The sequence below is a fragment of the Ciona robusta genome, chromosome 4 (genome assembly GCF_009617815.1).
Source record: "Ciona robusta chromosome 4, ASM961781v2".
NCBI lineage: Eukaryota > Metazoa > Chordata > Ascidiacea > Phlebobranchia > Cionidae > Ciona > Ciona robusta.
The window spans coordinates 4,173,858-4,197,891 of record NC_143238.1 but is presented as its reverse complement, the minus strand read 5'-3'; the positions used below and the strand labels follow the sequence as shown (position 1 = coordinate 4,197,891).

At 34.7% G+C, this 24,034-nt stretch overlaps 2 protein-coding genes across 2 annotated transcripts; one reads left to right on the top strand and one right to left on the bottom strand.

The window, feature by feature from the left end:
* The first annotated feature begins 2,619 nt into the window (after positions 1-2,619).
* LOC149736826 (protein FAM184A-like) lies at positions 2,620-17,129 on the top strand. The gene is made up of 20 exons (XM_089876550.1): positions 2,620-3,009; positions 3,153-3,310; positions 3,490-4,186; positions 4,341-4,476; positions 5,032-5,213; positions 5,462-5,638; positions 6,283-6,435; positions 6,674-6,834; positions 7,283-7,405; positions 7,797-7,947; positions 8,284-8,424; positions 8,875-8,978; positions 9,255-9,376; positions 9,798-9,946; positions 10,311-10,428; positions 10,658-10,850; positions 11,193-11,310; positions 14,044-14,148; positions 14,422-14,627; positions 16,219-17,129. Exons 1-20 carry the CDS (start codon positions 2,857-2,859, stop codon positions 16,580-16,582), a joined length of 3,711 nt encoding a protein of 1,236 aa, XP_089732676.1. The 5' UTR covers positions 2,620-2,856; the 3' UTR covers positions 16,583-17,129.
* A 2,560-nt stretch (positions 17,130-19,689) lies between these two features.
* On the bottom strand, positions 19,690-23,357 carry LOC149736825 (uncharacterized). The gene is made up of 5 exons (XM_089876602.1): positions 23,196-23,357; positions 23,047-23,126; positions 21,963-22,071; positions 21,425-21,591; positions 19,690-20,971 (listed from the first exon to the last, which is right to left on the bottom strand). Exons 1-5 carry the CDS (start codon positions 23,299-23,301, stop codon positions 20,387-20,389), a joined length of 1,047 nt encoding a protein of 348 aa, XP_089732728.1. The 5' UTR covers positions 23,302-23,357; the 3' UTR covers positions 19,690-20,386.
* Between the last annotated feature and the right edge of the window lie 677 nt (positions 23,358-24,034).

Here is a 24,034-nt window from a genome sequence, read left to right as displayed (position 1 = left end):
GGACAGGTGTCCAATTCTCTGTAACACATTGGTAAGCTAAACAAGTTTCGATTCCTAACCGAAACACACGGTATTAAATAGCCCTGTGTTTCATACTAGTGCATGTTTATACTGCAAGCATGTGTTAAAAGCCCCTATTTTCACTTTGTTGGTCAGATGGCGAATTTTTCTGTTGATAATTTAAAAACACTGCTCGTTTGTGTTTAGTAACAACCAGGTGATTTTTTGTTCGCGTCATAATGAAAAAACAGTTTTGGCGCACAAATTTGTGCGATGTTTTTGATATCCGACTCGGTGAATGTAATGAATGAATGAATGAATGTGACTTGGCCGGAAAACAACAGTGTTTATCACACGGAAGTAGCACCTCATGTCAACTTACGAGTTACCATGTATAGTAGGGTGGGGGAAGATGGGACACATTTTCGTTTAGTTTTTACTTTTCATTTGGTAGTAAACAAAGAACATTCAATTAATTATAAAACCGTATATTCACGACTTCCACAGACCGTTGTTAAGTGTTTAAAACACGATCTGGATATTATGTGTTAAAGGTGTCCCATCTTCCCCGACTCTACTGTATCTTACTATGTGGGAGATTATTTTTTTTCTTAAGTATGGCTAATAATTTGGACAACCCATTAGTGACCAGTGGGTTGGAACAACTGCCGTTAAGTGTCTTGCCCAAGGACAAATACGCCCACAATGGTAGCAGAGCCTTGAATCCATTACCTTTGCGGGTTACACAGAGAGGCGCGCTAACCACTATGCCACGGCACCCTAGTGTGATTTGGTATAGGTGTACGTGGTGTTTACCTACGAATACAGGTCAAGTGTGTGTATAAAACCTTGATTGTTTTTGTTTTTATTGATTACAATTATCCAGCCACTCCCACTGTGATGTCCATCTATTTTAATAATAGTGTGCAAATACATGGTTAATATAATGTTTTACAGATTTACTGATGTGTTTGTTAATTTTCGCCTCTCAAGTTATGGTTTTAAAGGGCCTAAACACACCCCAAATGTACTTCTGTTTAATCGATAGAGTGTGTTTTTCTAATTCCAACGACACCTTACTTGTTTTAATCGGTTCTGTATAACCAAAGATATTCCAGCTCAAACACCGTGAAATTCAAAAAACTGATTTGAAAGTTGCGTGGCGAAAAAAATTGAGAAGTGTACTACCCACGTGACAAATACGTAACAAAATTGTTGAAGCGTGGCCGCTCTCATTCAGAAAGGCAAGAGCACAGAAATAAAAAAGAGTAGAACGCGCAACTGCTCAAAACCGTGATATATTCTTTTTTCTATTCACGTGACCGCCAACTCCGTCCCCATTTCCCTTCGTCTCCATTGTAAAAGATAGGCGCATAGTATTTTTGGAAGGTTTTGGCTGTTTATTTTAAAAACTACACCAACTATTCAAGTTTGTTTGGCTAGTTTAGTTATTTGGTACATTAACGCTTACAGTTTACCACTTGTTTAGGAAATTTAATTATTTAAAAAAATTAATTAAAAATTTCAAACAAACGGTTTTTTAGAAATATATATATATTAGAAAATAGTTTTTTTACACAATAACTTTAAATTAAGTCAAAAAACGAAGAAAAACTACACAAAACGTCATCGACTCCATTGACTACAATAGTAAACGGGAACGACCCGCGAAAGAGAGACAGTGTATCGTGCTCTCTCCTTTGCCGACATTGGAGATGCGCCTTCTATTCTTTTTTATTTCTGTGGGCAAGAGGCAGTGTTTTCAGCGAAAAACGAGAGAACAAAAAAAACGCAAAAAAGCACAAAAAAACGCAGGTTTCGCTTTCACGAATGAATCAGTCACGTGACTAGTACGTTCCTACGTCACAATCACGGAGCTCGTAGTAAAAAAAAGATAGCGCTAGAGATCACTGTTTGAGGACGAATATCTCCGCCTATACTGGACCAATTTTAATAAGCAAAGTATTTTTGGAATTAATAAAACGGTCGCTTTATGAATTTACCATAAAAAATAAAAGTGACGTGGGGTGTGTTTAGGCCCTTTAATACAATCTTCAACGCGTTATGTTACTTTTTTGTGTATTTGATCGTGACTTCAAATGCGGTAGATTGTAATTTTAAATTTGCACTTTCTCCCCAACGACGGATTCAAACATGCCTACCAGATAATCCGCGTATGATAAATGGGCGACAATCCAAATCCGTTTATAGACGATTTTTTTCCGATTACAGTTTAACATATATTTAGACATACCAATATTTAAACATAAACGAAAAATTTTACATAAATATATCAATACCTTGATCAAACTGCGCTTAAAAAAAGGTAAGTTTTGTAAAATATTAAATCAGAGTACTATAACTGATGTATTATAAACTATTATCACATAAAATATTACTACTTAAATGTTTGTAATGATGGGTTCATTTAGGATCCACTTAAATATGAATTTGTCATATTTTGTTAAGTTTCCTTGGCAACTGTGTTAAAACAGCTTGAAATAAGCATATCACGGTTCAATGATTTCTCCCTATGTTAGGTTGATTGTTATAAGTTTTGTTTAGGTTTATTTATTGCAAGTTATGATCGAAGGAGTTTTAGGTTTGGAATTAAGTGAAGTTTCTTAAATGGTGTCTATACACGCATAAAAAGTACGATAGACGTAAATTGCAGTTGTTCAATCTAAGGTTATCGGCATAATCAAGTTTATTATACGTAGAACGTAGTGTAGATTCTTTATTAGCACTGTATTTTATTTTTTGTTGGTAACAAGCGATATTTTTAGCAGATATGGCCTTCGTTGCTGGGTAGTTCTTTGTTAGTTCACACACTTTTAGTAGCACTGGAATTATAAAATGGCATCTGGAGGAATGTCGTGGCAATATTATAACAACCAGCAGAAGTACCAACATGGTACTTCATTTGGAACCTCGGGTGATGCACCAGCAAACACAGATATGAAAGACATGCACTTAAAAATGTCAAAGAAAATAGCACAACTTACAAAGGTACTAGAATTGAACACTAACTTCTAAAATGACTGTTTCTGTGTATTGTCCTTATACACTAAGTTTTGTATTATGTCAACAACTGGTCACTTATTTTATGTATGTTTTGGAGCATATATTTTAATTTTCATTTTTGATAACAGGTAATTTATGCGCTGAACACGAAGAATGATGAGCATGAAGCTGCAATGAATGCTTTAAAAGACGCTCATGAAGAAGAAACTCAACAAATCTTGGCCGAAACTGCAGCAAAAATTCAACAGTTCAGAATTAAAATAGGAAATGACTTGGATCTACGAAAGTAAGCTTGGAACAATGCCGGGTCTCCTAATGCAATTTGCTTTTTAGACATTCTCCTATGACTTTATTATTAAGGTTACTACTCTAAAAAGTCTTATTATTATTTCGATTGTATGGTATATTGGACATGTATTTTGTTTAGATTGTTGTTTTTTACTTTAGATTGTTGTTTTTTTACAGGAAAATACAAAACCTTGAAGAATGTATTGCAACCTTTGAACTTGAGAAGAGAAAAGCTATGATGGATGTAGAGTCTTACAAAGATGATATGGCTAGGCAGACAATCAAGCAAGAAAAATCCCATCAAGATACAGTTCAAGCTCTCTCTCGAGAACTCATGGAGGCAAAAAACGCATTTGAACAACGGGTAGTTGATTTTGAAAGCAACATGAGTAATATGGACAGAGAGAGGAATAAGAATTTGGACTCAGTTTCAATGGAATATCGCAAGGAAATTTCAAATTTGCAGCAGAGGTTAAAAGATCAGACCAGCAGTTTTGCTACTGAGAAAGAAGTCATTGCATCCACTCATGCTCAATCTTTGGCTCAATACCAGCAGGAAGTAATGTCTGTTAGGCAAGAGATGAAGAAAATAATGGAAGAAAATGATGACAAAATGGAAAAATGTAAAAACTTTTACGAACGGGAACTTGAAGTACTTCGTGCTTCAACTACTAATGAAAATAAACTACAGGCTGAATGGTTAAGTCGAGAAAATGCTTTGAAACTGAAAGCAAGCCAGCTTGAAGCCAGTATGCAGCAGAAGATTAAGGAATTGTCCAATGAATTGTCAGTTCAGAGGGTTGAAGTTGAGACTTTACGTGAACAACTATCCCAGTCAACTTCGCAAGCTAACAGCACATCTGATCATATCAAGGTTTGTATTGTGTTGCGCAATGTATACTGTATATATAAGACTACATTAGCATAATAAAGTTATGACATCTATTAGTTATGACAAATTTTAATTTATGACATTATTTATATTGAATTTAGTCTTCATTATATAATTTTCTCCTCACTTGGTTTAGGATTTACGTGACCAGCTTAGTAAGTTACAATCGGATTATAATGCATCGTGTGATCGTGTGCATTACTTGGAAGAAGAATTGAACACTGCGAATGAAAGAATAGAAACTCAATCCAGTGATTTACTTAGAAAATCAAGTGAGTTTAAGTCAAATATTATTTAAATTGGGTGAGGTCCTGCAATATGACACGTTATGGGACATAAGATTTCTGCCAGAGTTGGGAGATTACCCAGACACATAGAGTACAGTTCATAAGTTCCTGTATTATAACTAAATAGTAAAAGTTCAAGGTACTCATTTTGTACTATCTGAACCATGACCCTTATTACTGTTATCATCCAAAATCCAACCCATTATCACAATTCATGGCTGCAACCCATTTGTAAGCTTAAAATAGATACCCTGGAGTTAGGTGTCTATACAAACGAACAAAGCCTAAGTATATTGCATTCATCACATTATTCAATGACATACCTTCTGTTTAACAACTATGAGTGTAATTGTATTTTTCTTTCTTTGTTTAAAGTTTTAAAAACATAACGACTATGGCTGCACAATTATAAATTCATAGTTAATTTTATTCTAAATGTGGTTGAGGTCATTTAAAACCTAAGATTTAGGCCAGATTTTGCTCATTACTATATGCGAATACTATAACAAATTGATCTCTAAACAACAATCCATCATCCAGGTATCATTGGGACACTGGAAGCGATCAAACTTACTCAGGATGAAAGCATCCGTGATCTTGAGTCACAGATGAAGGACATGAGACGAAGATGTCAAGACTTGGAGTTGGAGAAAACATCTTTGCAGAAATCACAGTCAGATGAAAGTTTGCAACTCGTTCAACAAATCAAAGCAATGTCAAAGGTTTGTTCATCTGAACTGGGAACTTGTAATGTTGAAATTTAGAAGAGAAAGTTTAATGATAAATTTTCTTGTGTTTTTGTTATATGTTAATTGTATAATTTAAAAAAATTGTAAAGCCCTGGTCCTCCTCTTTTGATATATATATATAGCTATATGTCTATCAGCTTAATCATGTCTATCAGTTGTCTTGTTTTTTTGTTATTTTTAAATGTGAAATAATTTAATTATTTTTTTTCTTAATTTTCAAGCGCTTGGAAACGCTGAGCGATGAGAAGACTGCGCTGACTCAGCAATTAAAGAATGAGATAAACGAGATGAAGATTAACCACGAGGAGGCAGTAGAGAGCTTGAAACAACAATTAGAGCAAGAAGCGACATCTATGGAGAAAAATCATCAATGTCAGGTTGATATGATGAAAGTTGAGGTAAGTGGTTACCCTTGTTTTTCTGTGTAAAACATTTTAAGCTTTTTTGGTTCATTACTTCATATTCTGTTCTGTATGGGTGGGGTCCTTGTTGAGAATCTAGGAATATGCCAGATTTGGCCCATTACACCAGCACCCACACTGTTTGCATTTATCTAAATGGAAACAAGTATGGCCAAAGTATATAGTGTTCGTCTAATTGTCTTCAAATTAATGAGGTTGCCTATGTTTGACAAATATGAGTTTAACTTAAACTTAAACTCTCTTGTGTATGAAACACAGGAATGGTATGTCGTGTTATTGTCTCATTATCCAAGGGTCTCAAGAGAGCATGAACTGTCTGACTTTACACTTTGTAATAACTTTAACTTATTGGCAATAAGCTGGTTAAATCAATGTGGAAATAGTGGAAATCTGGCCTAAATCCCAACTCACCAACATAAGATAAATAATAAAAAATAAAATAGCTTCACTTTCACATGAGATATATTTAAATTTTCATGTTTATTTGTAAGGTTACAACAAGCATAAAGTAACAGCTTTACCTGACCTAAAATAAGCTTGTTTAAAACCTTAAGATACCTTCACTCTTACACATTTCAAATTTCTTATATTTTTACTTTACTACAATTTTTTTCCCCCAGGCCCAGGAAGCTATGGACAAACTACTGGTTGAAATGCAAGAGCGAATATTAAAAGAAACCGAGAAATTTGAGCAAGATAAGCAACTTGCTCTTGATAAAGTTGAAGCTGAAAAAGAAGTTATTCGCTGCAACTTAATCGACTCACAAAATGAGGTAGAAATCATAATCATTTTTCAACAGTGTTTACTGATTTCTATGTTTTGCTGTTTTGAAACCCAAAAATGTGAAAAAAATGACAGTAAGTTTCCTTTTTTAGTACCATAACGCTATGTTTAGCCCGAGTGATATTTTCTGTTAAATATATATATATATATATAAAAAATCCTACATTTTCCCCCCATATGTTTTGCTTTACATTGCATATATACTGACATTTTTACCCCTATTCCAGTTATCAAGGTTGACTGCATCAATGAATGAGCATGTAAATGGGTTGGGAGATGCCACAACTCAGATATCTAACCTAAAATCCAGGATTAGTGAGCTTGAACAGCAACTTGTAACTGGGGAAAATCGCAATTTGGAAATTCAACAAAATATCTCAAGTTTAAAGTGAGTGTAGTAGTTGTTGTGGAAATAGCGTAGTTTCCTCATACCAGCATCTCTATCTATGTACAAATTTTAGTATTTTGTTGGTGTGTCCCATAGTGAGTGAACATAAATGTATGGACTGTGTTTTAGGGTGTGATTGCTGCGAATTTTGAAATGAAACGATAGCAATATCTTAAAACCAATCTAAGTTTTTTTATATTCAGTTAAGGGTTCATCTACATATATGTGACACTGAATCTTAAAAAAAAGGATATCTGTTTCATCTCTCAATTCTACTTTTGCAACTCTTTTAGAAAATTAGACAATTGTAGTTAACCAAAGTCAAACATTTTATAAAAACACAGTAACACATCCTATAGTGTACAGAATTTCACAACATTTATTATTGGACATTTTAAAGCAATTTATTTTTCTATTTAATATATTTTGTTTAAACTGCTTATTTTAGGTCAGAGTTGGTCTCTCAGGCTGACTCCTATAATGAGAAAGTGACATCATTGCTCAGGGAGCACGAAGGAGAAAAAGAGAAATTAGTGAGAGAACAAGAGGAAAAGTGGGAGGAGAAAATGAGGTGATGTCACAATTAAAATTATCATGTAATACTGACATAGGCGTAATGTTGTGGGTGCAAGGGGTGACATGTCATCCAACTTTGAAACATGGGTGGCATCATATGTTTTAGCACCTCAGTTTTACCTTTAAAATAGCTTTTACCCTGCTACTAACTGTGTCCACAAAAAAGCAGAGCTAAAGTAAACTGCATTCACCACATAAATCAATGAAGTTACCTATTTAAACAACTATAAGTTTAAACTGCATATTTTGCAATTTCACTTTAAATTTTGTAAAAAAATCTAAAAACATGGCACCTATAAATAGTAATGCAAATTATTTGTTAAAACTACTTCAAAAATTTTGCTTCATTTTATTAGTGTTGACCAACAAATTTTCCCTCTAAACAGAATCAAACTGGCATCACTTGAATCCAACCTCATCCACCAGTTCAACAGTGAGAAGCAATCTGCAATAAGTGAACTTGATTCACTGAAACACAATGAGTTAGAAGCTGCTAAATCAGGCTGGGAAAACCAGATACGTCAACTATCAACGCAGGTATGGTACTTACTACACTTTGTACCAAGTTTACTAAAGAATTGTCCAATTTTTTTTCATATTTTACAATACACATTATTAAACTGTGATAAATTGCCATATTTACTAAAAAAATTGTATCATTATAAATATAAGGCGTTTCAGTCATGATTTAATGTTAAGTTTTTCATTCGTTTTTCACAACATGAAGAAAAATCTGTATTATAATAACATTACTGAATAAACATTATAGTGGCATTTGGTATCATTCATTAAGATAAAAATAGTATTGAAATATTGGAGCTTTAAATTTTGGCAACACGCACTGTTATTTGTTTGTATATTATTTCTATCCAGATGATGGAGCTGCGACAATCGTTTGACAACGAGCGCCGTGAATTTGAACGAAAACTTGCTGAAAGTCAGTCAGGCATGACTGAAATTGAGCGAAGGCTCAGGAACGAAGCACAAGAGGCCGCTACAGAGTATTCTAACAAGGTGGGGAGAAATAAAATGGGCGAATTATTTGACAAGTCTCGCTCTATTGTAAATTTCCAAACCATGGGTGTTTTGTCACTATTGTAAGTGAGGTGACATCATATGTTTTAACACCACCTCAAACAGCTTTTCTGCTGTTAGGTGATAAAAGAAAGAAATAGAGCAAAAGTTTTTGCATTTGCAACATTAATCAGTTTGGTTCATTTGGTTTGATATTGAAATTCAACTGATGTGGCTCTTTTCATAAACATTCAACACCTTTGTGTCTTTTCTACTTTAGTAAAATGTTAATAAATACCTGGTTTGCAAGAGACCATATCATAACAATTGCCTCCAAACAATAAAAAGCCAGGGGTATGCTCTTGCCCTTAATAAACTGTCAGGACATGTAGCTTCTTGCGGTTATTTATTAATAAAAATAGTTAAATTTTTTCTTGTTCAATTTTTCAGATTGCTCACTTGCTAGAAACACACAAGGTGGCGTTAGAGGCAGCTGATCTTCGTAAAGAAGAAGAATTGAGAAACTTAGAAAATCAACTTAATTCTAAATTCCGGTAAGATTTTATATTATTATGTTTTGTTTGCGATGTTGAGTTTTCGAATGTAGAAATGTGTAGTTTATCAGTAAGAAACACTCAATTGAAAAACAAACTATGTTTTTTACCCTTCCTGAGCTTTAAAAATGATTTAAATTCTAAATTATTTTCAATTTACCGAAAGTAGGCACTTTTCCTATACCTCTGTGTTGTTTCACAAAATGGTGACCAATTTGCATTTTAATAATGGTTTTTAAATGGTGTTTTTAATTTTTATGGCTTTGCACATAATAGAGAGGAGTCCCATTCACGAATGCGAGCCCAACAAATCAGCATCGAGGCTGTGAAAGAGAAAATGAAACAAGAAGCCAATGAAGAGATGACACGAAGAGAAGGAGAATTTGAAAGAGATATTGGTGGGTTGGGTTGGTTGTGTATGCTAGCAGGTGTATTATTATATATACAGTGTGTTCATATACCTCATATTTGATTTTGTTGGATCAGTTAAAAAGAAACAACAAAAAATAAAAATTTAACAGTTACAAAAACTTTACACTGAAAGATAAAAATCATAGATAGTTAGGCAAAAATACGTTTTAGCTGAAGGACAACTTTAAGTTGTAAATATGTTGTATATTTGGTATTGTAGCAGTTATAGTTGAGATTGAGGTGTATAAGAAGACACCTATGTTATAACTTGACAGTGGGCACGAGGTGTAGGAAACCACCATGTAAAAAAGCACCCATATTATAATTGACAGAAAGCATAAAAAAACAATTGACAGTAAACTCCATCATGTATTTAGCTTTAAACACCCACCCATATAATTCTCACAGATGATATACGAAGTGAATTAATGCACCAACATGCGTCTGTACTTGATGATACAACGCGTCAATATGAAAACCAACTTGCCTCAGTTAAAGCAGACATAGATGCGATGCAAAGAACTTCGGTCAGGAATGAAGAAGTTTATAATAAATCGGTTGGTATTACCATTATTTCTTTCAATTACTCATAAGTACTGAATTGTTGGTGTTTGTTCTGGCCATGTAATTTTTTAAAGCTTTTAGTCTAGGAGTTTTTGTATTTATTTTTGCATAAACTCAATTTTTTCATTATTTACTATAGATTTAATTTATGTTTGGGCAGTTCTTTGTTATTAAAATTGATGTACTATATTTTCAGTTTATCTTGCCAAAAAATGATTCTCATTTCACCCTTGTTACCAATGTAGAATTGCCAGAAGATTATTTTCTGACTTATAATATGCTTGGTAGCAATAACATACATATATCAAATGGTTGTTTAAAATTTACCCATTTTCCCCACATTAATTTCATCTTCAGTTAAACGAGTTGGAAACTGATTTAAAACTCACTCGCTCAGAGATGAGCAACCTACGCAACAAAGTTTCGGAGCAAAACGAAATGTTGTCAACACTGAATAAAGAAATAGATGCCAAAGGTAAAATATTATGGAACGTTTTTCATGATTTCTTTCCTCATCTGACAAAAATAACTAAATTTTATTTAGTTCCAATTTTCTTCTGCTAGCAGGCATAATGTAAGTAATCTTTTAAAGGTTCAACATGAAAAGCAGTCATGTATTTCGAACGTTTCGTCTGCCTTTGTCACACTGTTTATTGTACCAGATGAGCTGTTTAAAGAATATTATTATTAAACTGATTTTCCAGGTCATGAGGTTCTCCGGATTCGAAGTGAAGCGAACATTGAGCTAAGAAGGAAAGAGGAAGAAATGATGCGGAGGTTTCAACAGGAGCAAGATAACTACCAAGCCGACAGCATCCGGAACAAGCAGATCATGGTTAACGACTTTAATCGCGCAACCGAGACACTTAAAGATAGGATCGCTTACCTCAATATTTCGTGAGTATATAAGAGCAAATTTAATTGTTACTTCATGTCTATATGGTAGTGTTAAGGGGTGACATGTAACTTCCAAAAACAGGGGTGATGTTATGAATTTTAGCAGTTGGGTTTATATACAAACAAGCAGAGCCAAAGTATATTGCTTTCACCACAATATTCAATACTATTTCATTTGACTACTATAAATGTAACTGTATTTAACAATGCCTTTTTATTTTTCCAAAAATTTAACACATGTTGGCTGTCGCCTATGATTATACATGGTAGCAATAACAGCATAATATTTTTTTAAATTAAACTTGTTCATGTTTTCACCTTTTACTTTGTACAAATGTACAGTCTTCGTGAATCAGAGGAGAAATACGAGAGGAGGGAAAGTCGACCTGAAGATGTCGATTCCATCAACCAACTCAAGGATATGGTTAGAGAGAGGGAAAGCCAACTTCAAAAACTTCTGGTATTTATTCGAATGAATGTGACTTATTTATCCTTGTGTGACGGGCAACGACAGTAGTTATAACACAGGGCGTTCCAGTTGAGTTTAGAATCTTCTGGTATTTATATATAATGAATAAATGTAACTTATTTATGATCACGTGGCGAGGCAATGACAGTTGTTATACCACAGGTGTTTAAGTGAAAACTATAAAACACAGGTTGCAGTGTTTTCATTCTATGTATGTGACTGTGTGTAACATAAAATTATTTTATTTCATTTCTGCGGTAACCATAACTATAATGCAAAAAGTATATGGGAAAATATAAAAACAAATATTTTTCATAATATTACGTTGCTGTATGTTTAAGGTGAGCTTCATATTTAATTTGAGTTTTGTGTCTTGTGGTTCTAACACAAACTTATATACACCACCTTTAGTACACAGTACACAGTAATTAAATGGTTTAGATGAAATTCTGATAACGAAGTTTGCGGACTGGTCTGTGTCGTAATAGTTGCATGTTTGCCTCTATGCTGTTTAGGAGAAGCAGAGATAAAGTTTTCCGAAACTTGTTTTAAATATTTCACTACGCAGCGGTTACAATTACCACGTTTAAGCACAGTTTATTGGAATTGTGTGGCAGTTGTTATATATGACGTTGTTAAGTGTTTGGAGAAGAGGTGTTTCTCTTTTCTGTGTCTACAAGAAAAAAATTGATTATGCTCAGCAGGGGCGCAACCAGGGGGGCTGTTTTGCTGTCATGACAGCCCCCTTTTCCGCAGACACGCACGCAGCCAGAAAGTGCTAAGACGCAGACACACGCGTTGCATTTAATATTACATTCGTTCGCTTAAAATTGGAATAACTTTTCGTTCAATTGTTACGTCACTTGTCCTATTGTAACGTAACTATTAATTATGACGTTTCATAATATAACAATCTGGAGGAATGTGCTAACTGCCCAACCAACCACGAGATCGAAACATCGTGTATGAGCGTCACATTTTTACGCTCTGCGCCGGCGTAGGAAATAAAGGAAGACGCATGTGGTAGCATACATTCAACACTTAACAAACGAAGCAATCGTTGTGAATTTATTCTCGTGAAAAGTGACGTAATAAAACTCTGGTTCTCGTGCGGTGCCAACGAACACGTTTTTTGGCCTTTGTCCAAGCTCTGCCGGGGCGATACTTTATAATAATATATTACAATTTGTGTTGGTTCCAATTTACTGATAGCGCCGCTCCTCGCACTTTTATTTGCACCAATTAAAATGCATAATAATCGCGGTTTATCAGCATTTAAATCAGTGGTTACCAAACTTTATCTACTCGCGTACCACTTTTTGGTTCAAGCAGCGTTCTCAAACCACCTACATACTAAACTACTAAAGGCTCGTGAACAACTCATTTTAAATAGTGAAATTAAAAACCGCACGCACACCTATTTTTTCCGCGGGCATGAACTTGGCACTGCCTTTCTCAAAGTTGAAAATAAAAGTAATTTGCCTATTAAACAGGGCAACAGGCGCGGTAATAAACAACCTAAATATGTTCCAGAAGTAGCACTGCTGTATATTTACGATGTTTTCCTCAGCCAAGCAGCATAATTATTACGAAACAGTAGGGATTCACACGTGGATTCATCGCGTCATAATAGCGATTGTTTGACCTGGGAATTGATTACGTCATAATAGCAGTTCACACGTTGATTATTTGCGTCATATTAGCGATTGTCCCCTTGATTATTTAGCCTGCAGGTGCTTGAAAACAGGTTGAATATTTGCCTTTTCATGCGCATAAGTAAAGATAGGCTTGCAAAAATATTATGTACACGCGTAAAGCAACGCCTAGGTTTAAAAAGTTAGGAACACCGGTGTAGGGAATATAGCATGGAATGTCACGCTCTACGTAATTTATGTGGATTAAAATAATGCTCACGACAATCACTAAAAGATCATTTGCGATCGTTTGGTTTGAACTTAATAAGGTGCTCGCGTACCACCCGGGAGGCCTTCGCTTACCATAGTTTGGGAATCACTGATTTAAACTAATCATCAGAAACAGAAATCATACAAAAACTACAGATCGTATGGGAGCAAATAAAACACGATTGTTTACCAACAATCTCGTTTGTGATGGAACAATCGTAATGGTTTATCAAAGGTATTCTGACGTAAATAATCGTTACATTAACGTGCGTAAATCTGCAACAATGTTTCCTCTGTTTATATTAATTTAGATACGTCTTTTTAATAATGTAGTGTTAGTTTTAATTTACCGCGTAAAATAGAATATATATTCGTGTGCACAACCAATAAAGGGAGTGTTTTATCGCGTCAGAGATAAACGTCAAACGTGGACTAGACGTAAATATGACAGCCCCCTTTTGAACGCGCTGGTTGCGCCACTGATGCTCAGCCTATTTTCTCAGACCTCCTAATGAAATTTTATTTGTTTTTTTTTAGAATTGTTTAGTAATCTTTTATGTATATTTTATTTTACTTTTTTATTATTGTAACACTAGAATCTTGAATATAGACTTAAAATATTACCCTTTAGTTTATTATACTTTTATGTTTTATTATGCCAAGAGAAAGATTATATTTTTTATCAGGTTTTTCCTTTACATCTGTTTTCTAGTATTTCCTTTACATCTACATGTTTTGCCTAGGGACACATATAGTTAAATTACAGGGTATTGAACCCAGTATGTGTAGCCAGAGATTAAAGATAAAATTCTTATGTCAGGATGACAAGAAGTTTTACCAAATGGAGTTGATAAACAGAGAAACAAACTTCAATAAAGTGTTCAGTACGGCACCTAATGTTGGGGTGCTTAACCCCAGGACCAAGGTGAGACGATTTTAATGTTTTTTAACTTATTATATTTCATATATAGTTAAACTTTTGATTTTATGTTTGCTTTTAATAGTACTGTGGGGTAAGATGGATACTGTTAGCAAATAATAGCACATATTTTCCAACTCTTTTACTAAATTTCTTTGTTTACTACCAAATGGGACGATAAAAAATGGAAGCATGTACCATCTTCCCCCAACTTACTATATTTAATTCCCTTTTAAATGCTTTTTTACATTGTATATTAAATTGTTTTCGTTTACCCAGAAAAATAAATCCAACAAAGCGAACACAGCACCACAAAGGTTCACCTCACAGTTTGTAAGCGTGCCTAACATGAACTCGATTGAACCAGCTATGACTGGATCAAACCGGTTAGAACCACTTAGATCTAGTTCATCTTCCCCTGGTAGTTTTAACTCAAATAAACACCTCCAACCGACGCCCCCGCCACACCCTAAAAAGTTCATGAGGTAAGCTATATTGAGGGAATCATAAAACCTGGAATTTGGTCATCTTTGCCTTCCAATACATTTTATATTCGAGCTTGTGATATTTATTAGTTTCGTTACACCTGCTACCAGGCATAATGTTAAATAATCTTTGTTGGCTAATCTGGTATAAAAAACATGAATTTATTCCAATGTTTTGTCATCCATTCAGCAAGACTTTATCGCAAAATTTTCTGGCATTTAAAATTAATGTTTTATATACCAATTGAGCCGAAAAAAAAGCTATTTTGTATTAGTTCTCATAAAGTTACATTAGCAGGACATGACATAAATGTATATTCCAAAAATAGGAAAGTGTTTTTTATATACCTTGTGCCTATACATGTTATTGCACAATCCCACTCACATTCCATATATATTATAATGTCATACATGAAAAAATATTTTTCTATTTAAAATTTTTATAGATGGTTTATTTTTCAAATATTTTTAACTTAGTTAAGGTGCCTTCTATATTTATCCTTGCACTGTGATGCCTCGTGCCTTCTATTTTACCAGAACTTTAATAAAAAATCAACTACTAAGACATGCATGGTGTTTGTGACTGCATTATTAACACTTCGCATCAAAAACATTAAAAAAACACCAAGAAAATCTTGTGTGAGCAAAAACATCATAACTTCATACTGACCACTTGAAACCAGCTGAAAGTAAACTGCATTGTACATAAAAAACTGGATTGTATATGCAGTTTCCAGCATTTAACATTACTGTATATAGCCTGTTTCTGCATATATTGTTCATCTCTTTGGTCAGTACGATTTTGAATGAATGGAAGTTCCCCTTTCCTGCATGGTGGAGAAAAATCGCATACTTTTCTTCCTTGGAAAATATCAGCACTTTATACTTCTGGTTCAATTCCTCATAGAATTGTTACTTGCATGGTAACGTGCTTCTTACCTAAAGCATGGCCTCGCGTAATTTTTACAGCTTCTCTGTTTGAGATGCAGCGGCAAAAAAATAGCACTCAAAATAGTATTCTTTACTTTATTTCTAAATACTTCATTTATTTGATTTCTTATTAAAAACATTCTGCACAATGCTACATACATAACATGTATATCAAGATTTGGACTTTTGCCACAAAATATAACCTTGTTTTTGTTGACAACCAACATTTTCGAGTTGTTTTTACTCAAATGAATGCATCTTAAAGCAAAAGCATAATGTTTAAACTCACCAATTTAACATTCTAACTTAAACGAGTAACCATTACTGCCTGATTCAAACCTGGTACAAGTTATTGTTATGTAGTACTTTGGTGTAAGATGGGACATGTTTTCTTTGTCATATTCATTTTCATTTTACCAGGTTTCTACTATCTTGCTAATCTCTGTCTTACATATAATATTCTCAAACGTTTTTGCCGGTATTAAACTCTCAATGAAACGGAAAACTTTAGTACGATCTTCGTGGCCGTACATCCTGGGTGTTTCGGTATTCCAACCGAAAACCTAGATTCGTTGTCTTATCTTGCCCCTTATCCACATAGAATAAAATAGGATTCCTTGGTTGGTCACTTGTTTTAAACTTCGCGGATATATTCATACAGAATAACCGAGGACAAGACGACCTCAAACAACCACCAGTTCACAGTCATTTCAAATTCTCTCGTCGACCAATCATGTGCAGAGTTTTTCGACAATCATTTTAATGACGTCATAAAACCGGAACAGAATGTTCCGCATGACGTCATAATGAGCGCTCCAATCAACATTCCAAGCAAGGGCGTTCGTTGGAAATCAAACTTGGACATTTCCGAGTTACCAACTGATGACGTCAGTGATGCGGATGACGTCAGAGCCATGACGTCACCATACGGCTCACTACCAAATCACTATGCGAAAAAATCTGAAGACAAAAAACACAGAACGATTGCATCTTTTATGCATGCGATGCGGCATAAGAAGAAATAATAACGTCATCGTTACGTCACCACTAACCAATACGTCATCAAGTGTGGTAGTCGTTTTATCTTATAGCTACTAACAGAAAAGATCTTCTGTCCGAAGGTATATCCACTTATTCCAACATGTTTTCGTATCTACTATTGTATTTTGACGATTCTTGTTGAAAATGCGGTTGAGATTATTTTTCTTCACGAATCCAAAAATCAACGTGCCTTTTTTCGGTACTTTTGCTTCTAAACCTTGGCATGTCACGCTATAGAGCCATACTCATTTAGAATGGAATATAGCAAGTTGTTTATTTTTTCTTTTCAACGTTTACCAATTCTTATCCGTTACTATTTGTGAAACGAGGTGTAATAGATTTACACGATCGCCACTGCGTACTTTAAACGCTACAAGGCGGATTACTTTTTGTTGCGATTTAAAAAACCTTTCGGTTCATCATTTGTATTTTGAAACTCCAGAAACCTAAAAGTAATCTAAGTTTAATAAACAACGAACTTTAACGTGTTTCCCATATACAGGAATTAAAAAAATATCGTTTTACCAAAAACCTTTTGTTGCAATTCCTTTTCTTTTTATTCTTAAATCATTCTTAACTTTAAAAAAATCTAAACTTTCTTTATAAATTAACGACATTTTCCTTATTTAAACTTAGAAACCAACTAAATAAGTTCATTTTTTCCTAACAGATTTTAATTAGTGTTGTTTCCACTTAACTAAAATTAGTGATAACGTTACATCACAACAAATAAAAAAAAACTAATATACAATTTGTGCGCTATGGTATATTGCAATGCAAGTATATCTACCTAGTTGATTGATTTACAACTATCGTTAGCCTATCCTATAGTTTAGGGTAAGATGGTCCATGTTTCATTCTGTTTATCATCCAATTTGGTAATTAAAATAGAATATTTACAGAATTATATAACCGTATCCTTACGACTCTAAAAACGCAATGTTAAATGTTAAAAACGTGATTGGAAAATATGAGATATTATGTTCTTACGGTATCCATCTTACCCCACTGTAAAAGTCAAAGTTAAAACGTTGTGTTTATTTTTTTATTGTTACGAAACGATTGTTTTTATACACCCAATAAGATTTAATAAGTACACCAACTCTGATTACTGTCCTGCTATTTTGTATTCTCATCGGTAATAATAAACACACGAGTGTGCGCGTTAATACTTGCGGTGTAAAAGCGAATACATAAGATACCGGTTCGTCAAGTCATGAGTGAAATGGGTTATCGTGTCTTTTACCAGTGCCATTGAGAATATTAAATAACTTATATACATACCTACATGCTCTATAATGAATGTAACTTATTTATCCTCACGTGGCGGGGCAATGGCAGTCACACTATACCTAATTTTATTATCCCATTTATTGGTAGTCAACCAAAAATATTAACAGAATTATATAACCGTATTCTTGCGATTTTATAAGACAGCGTTGTTAATTGTTAAAAACTTGGACAGGAAATGGGGAAGTTATATGCTAACCGAACGCATTATTTCGCATAACACATGACCACGCCACCACGGCCTATTAGAGATATCTCTAGTAGGCTGTTCACATGACGTTATGTGAGCATTCCTTTTAAAGGGCCTAAACACACCCCAAATGTACTTCGCTTTAATCGATAGAGTGTGTTTTTCTAATTCCAACGACACCTTACTTGTTTTAATCGGTTCTGTATAACCAAAGATATTCCAGCTCAAACACCGTGAAATTCAAAAAACTGATTTGAAAGTTGCGTGGCGAAAAAAATTGAGAAGTGTACTACCCACGTGACAAAATTGTTGAAGCGTGGCCGCTCTCATTCAGAAAGGCGAGAGGCAGTGTTTTCAGCGAAAAACGAGAGAACAAAAAAACGCAAAAAAGCACAAAAAAAACGCAGGTTTCGCTTTTACGAATGAATCAGTCACGTGACTAGTACGTTCCTATGTCACAATCACGGAGCTCGTAGTAAAAAAAAGATAGCGCTAGAGATCACTGTTTGAGGACGAATATCTCCGCCTATACTGGACCAATTTTAATAAGCAAAGTATTTTTGGAATCAATAAAACGGTCGCTTTATGAATTTACCATAAAAAATAAAAGTCACGTGGGGTGTGTTTAGGCCCTTTAAAAATAGCCCCTTTACTACAAACAGTATCATGTTACATTGCTTACGTGACCGGCAGCATGTCATGACGTCACATAGCCGTTTACGTACGTCACAAATGTCTAATCCGTTTTGAAAGCCAATTTGAAATCTTGTATAAAATGGCTGCCAATTTGTAATAATTGGATGTCGTGTAGTTTTCAGTAGTCCTGATTATAAATACGTCAGCTAATCATCTAAAGTAGTCGTGATACCACCAGTAGCTGCTTTTAAATTAAACCTGTAACCATCACAAAACCTTACGAAATTTTCTTGAATTACCGCGACTTTAAATTTCCATACACGGACTGCTACAGGCATTGTATATCGATTATGACGTTGGTTGAACGCGATTTTCGCGTCGTCGGGTTACGCGTTAAGTTCCCTTATTGTTTCCCGGCGTTATCTGATTGTTGTGTCATAATATAGGAAAGTATGTACACGATGTATATGGCGAACAAGCGATATTTTCATTCGATTTACCACCTTAGTATTATAGTGTAGGGTGGACTCCGTGACCTTTACGTTCCAAATACCTTTCAGGTCATTCGAAACGTACTTTATCTCAAACATCGTTCCCTAGAAGATTAACTGTCAGACTAACATCGACATTTAAAACTTCTCTTTCCGCTATGGTTGCCCCAGGCACTACATTCTGCACAAACAATGCAATAAAACGCATTATGTTCGGCCTACGTTAAAGTTGAGAGCCTCCATTAAGGGTGACCATTAGGCTTTAGAACGTTTATTAAAATCCTTATCCTATCAGTACGCGGTTATTAAATTGGCCGAAACAGATAAACATGACCAAACAATAGAATTAACATTTGATTGAAGGTTCCTAAACCGTATTAACATTAAGCTGTTATACACACACGGGTTCACGCCGTTCTCCTGCCTGAATGCATAACTGCGCACCTGTCTTAGTGTCTAATCCGTTGTTTTCAAAGCAAAGAGCTCAACTGTATAGATTTAATGAACTTTAAAAGTGAGAAACTGTACACGAGGCACATAATTTCAAACACGGTATAATAAAATATTCCATACAAAATAGAAGCGAAATAAAAAACACAATTCAATTTCCTTAGATTTAAATAAAAAACATAAATCAATTTAATTTTCGGTAGGGCCAATTTAATTTTTTAGTTTCCTAACATCGTTAGTGTGAGGTGTACGTTGCTGCGCCATATATATCATTCATTTTGATAATCCTCGTCCTTGACAGTTTGATGGAAAACAGGGCGTTTAGAATGTTTTATCGTTAAAAATTACTTTGCAAAGTTTAAATATAAATAATTAGGATTTAAAAAACGCTCGAGTGTTTATAAAATTAAAAAAAACTTTAATTTACATTTTATAAAATACATAAAACAACAAGATAAAATAAATGACAAAACGAAATCGACAGAGAATACAAAGTACCACTGGCAAAACTTGTAAAAAAACAAAATATAGTACCGTGGGGTAAGATGGATACGGTTTTGTATACATAATTTCCCACATTTCATATTCGTTTTTTAATTAACTAAAAACTCTAAATAGTCGTTGTTTTTTTACCAAATGGAGTAAAATAAAGTGAAAACACGTATCATCTTACCCCAGCCTACAGTAAATATAAAGCAAAATAAATAATTACAAAAGTTAAAGACACAGTTTTATGAGCGCTTACGAAACTGGAACGTCGGCCATCTTACTGCTACGCGTACGTGCTGTATCCAGGTTCGTTTTACTTGTGTTGTGGATCTTACTGTAGTTGTAGTTGTTCTTAATGTTGTTGTAGGCGTTGTTGTTGTTGTTGCTGTGGTTGTTTTAGGACTCGTTGTTGTTGTTGTTGTCGCTGTTGTTGTAGGTGGTACAGTTGCTGTAGTTGACTGTGTTCTTATCCGTATAGGTGTTGTTGTTGTACTTTCAGACGTACTTGGTTGTGTGAGTGGCATTGTCGTTGATTCTGTTGTAGATGGTTGTGCTGTTGTAGGTGAAATTTGCGTTGTAGCAGAAATTGTACTTTGTGTTGTAGCAGAATTTGTATTTTGCCTTGTAACTGGCGTAGGTGTTGGGTCATGAATTGCGAACTCAGTAGGTGCAGTGCCCGGGTTTCGTGTGGTGAAGTCATGGGGACCCGGCAGTTGAACTCTACGTTGTGACACATCCACCCATTCGCATGTACCGTCATTGCCAGCCACACACGCGGATGTCTGCACAGGAAACTCGTACACATCCCGGCACTCGTTGTCTTTTGACTAAAAACAAACTTTCATTGATCACCTAAATATATAACGCGGGAAACGTCCCGTAGAGTGAGTCACTAAGTGACATCAGGGGTCGTGTGTAGTTCGATATATATAATGACGTCATGCTCTATACTTAAGCGAGTTTAAAATTCTTGTGACGTTAAAAAAACATACTCTAAAGAAGATTGTCAAACTATACACAAACATAACATAGCGCTACTTGGAAATCGGTCTAATAATCCACTAACGCCTTGAGTTTTCGCTTGTGTATTCGTTAAGAGTAAGACAGACCATCTTTTAATTCTTTTTTGACCGATCCATTTAGGAGTAAGGAAAGAATATTTACACCGAACTATGGAATCGTTTCAATGCAACCATAAAATGGCTTTGGCAATCGTTAGGAAACATGAAACATATTTGTTAATGGTATTCATCTCATCCCAACATATTTTATATTCTTACCATGCTAAAGTCATATTGCTTCTTAATCTTACAAGCGCTGCATCCTCGGTCGTAAGCATTACTTCTTATATGAGAGTCGATTGCTTCGATTTGTTGTGGAGTAAAATAATCGAACAATTCACGAAACGAACATCGGTCCATTTTCACTCCCCCATTGTAAGTTTTGCCTGCATTTACCAACGGTTTTAGTTCGAACTATTTGTGATAGAAATTCATGAGCTGCCAGTACGTTACAGCTCTACATTCTACGTCATAGCTGTCTAGACTTAGGCATTTTGTTCCCACCCAAATGTTTAAACAGATCATGCATTTAAATTAAGCATGTTCGTAAAGGTTAGAAAAGGATATGGCTGTCATGCAAACGGCCTGACGTTCGTACTGGACTGCATATTTGCGCGCTCTAGAAGGAAAATTTCACTCCATAGCAAATCATTTTACTTTTTAAACGTTTTGCATAAGTGTATTTAGGTTTAGGGGTTTTTATAGGGGTTTATAAGGATATAATGGATTTAGAGGCAAATGTATGTTATATTCTTACCAGAAATAATTTGTTTTCCCGACCACACATCTAATAGACAACTACCCGGATCCGAGTAAATATAAATCATGTCATTTGGTCGAAAATCTTGGTATTTTCCTTTGAAAACCTAAAATAAAAGAAAATATTATTTATTTTGTACTCAATACGTTTAAATACCGTCGGCAGATAATACCCCCCATTTAGTAATCGTGTTTTAAACAAATAACAACGCTGTATAAATTCGTGAGAGTTTTTACCGCTTAATGAGACAAGGAAAGAACGTTATTTTTTAACTTTATCTTTAGAGAAGTATTCGCGTGGGCAGTGACATTATATGTTGAGTCGTGTTACCGTGCACCTTATAATATCGTTCGTGCGATCGTTGTAAATATTCTGGTTTAAGGTGGCTGTACACAGTATCCGACATGCGAATTCGCTTGCGAAGTCGTATATGCAAACCCATTACCGAGTTCCGCATGCGGCAGCGAAATCCGGACCAAACGGACGAATTCCGGATACTGTGTACAGCCACTTTTAGTCTTCTCAAAGTTTCTTACATGTACTTGAAGGTTCAAGTTACATTTCACTTAACATTTCACCAAACTTGCAATTTAAGAGATAAAACTCGCTTGCATGTGGCGTATCATGTTTAAATGCGATTTACTTAAGATACCTGAGAGCTGAGATAAAACATGGATAAAATGCATTACGACCTACAGGAGAGATTTATGTCTCTTATCGCGTCTACATCTCCGCTGTGAAAAATATTCTGACTTTGTTTTCGCACTAATGTTAACCCGACACCGTCTTGAAATTTTACCAAGTTTTTGCGAAACACAAATAAACTGAAACAATTCGATCATCTTACCGGAACGCTGGTATAAGGTTTCGTGTATGTTGAACTGAAACGTTTAAACCACGTATAATGCGTCCTAGCCGGTTGGTTGAAGACGTTCGTTTAAAGGTAAACAGACTGCATGCAGGCAGTAACACGAAAAATGAAACTGAACTAATTAAAAAATATATATATTTGCCGCTATTACACAAATAAATAAATCGCCTATTACACAAATAAATAAAATTTAAATGCGTTGTAACTTGCCTTTACTATCTTTGCTCTTGCCATAACACCCGGAAATATGTTGCTTCTAATGTCCTCAGCTAGAATCTCGATAATGCCAACTGCAAAATATTCACATTAATAACTAAACCGATTATTTTCTAAGTGTTTAAACAAATCACTATACTTACCGAAGTCGTCGTGGCATATTTTCTCTTGCGGTTGCATAAATTCGCACGTACAAGCAAACACGACGGGTAAGACCGCAAATATTATTACGAGAACAAGTTTCATCATTTTAATTTGCAGGAATGTAACTATACGTTTTAAAACCTACAGAATATAGATATAAAGTTATAATAATTTCCTAAATGCTAAACTGTGTTTTCTTTATTTAATTATACAACGCCTTTAAAAAAAAGGTACTGCATGTTAGAATCCTGCAAAAATGGACACATAGAGCATTTTTTTTACATTCGTTGCGCATATTCTAATAACCCTTTAGTAGAAAAGGCGATTTAAATTAACACTGCTAAGATATCTCGGGTTCTCCTAAAGTTAAAAACGCTCTTAGCGTTTCACGTATTTCAATGTTTGTTAGATGTGGTCTAAGATATCCTAAAATATTGCGGAAATAATATGAATGGGGCATATTCATCGTACTCAGTATTGATGTGGTGTAACGTCCGAAACGGCAAAACAACAACAATTTTCTCTGCAAAAAATCACATTAACTGATAAAATATCGAACTTACAATTAAAATGTACTTTGGGAAAAAGCCATTTCAGCCATACCTGTACGACACATGGCATTAAAATTGCATTTATCTACACGTAACATACCCTAACTTTTTGTTTCTCCGACTAATAAAACACGAGCATGAAAATAGCTGTAAAACGACAGTCGTTTTATATTATGCGCATAGCAACGCGGTTTATGTAACTGTATTTTTACTTGTATATAACTACTAATATTGCGGTTAATACATCGTATAAAATTTACCTAATTCCTACCAACAAAATTATCGTT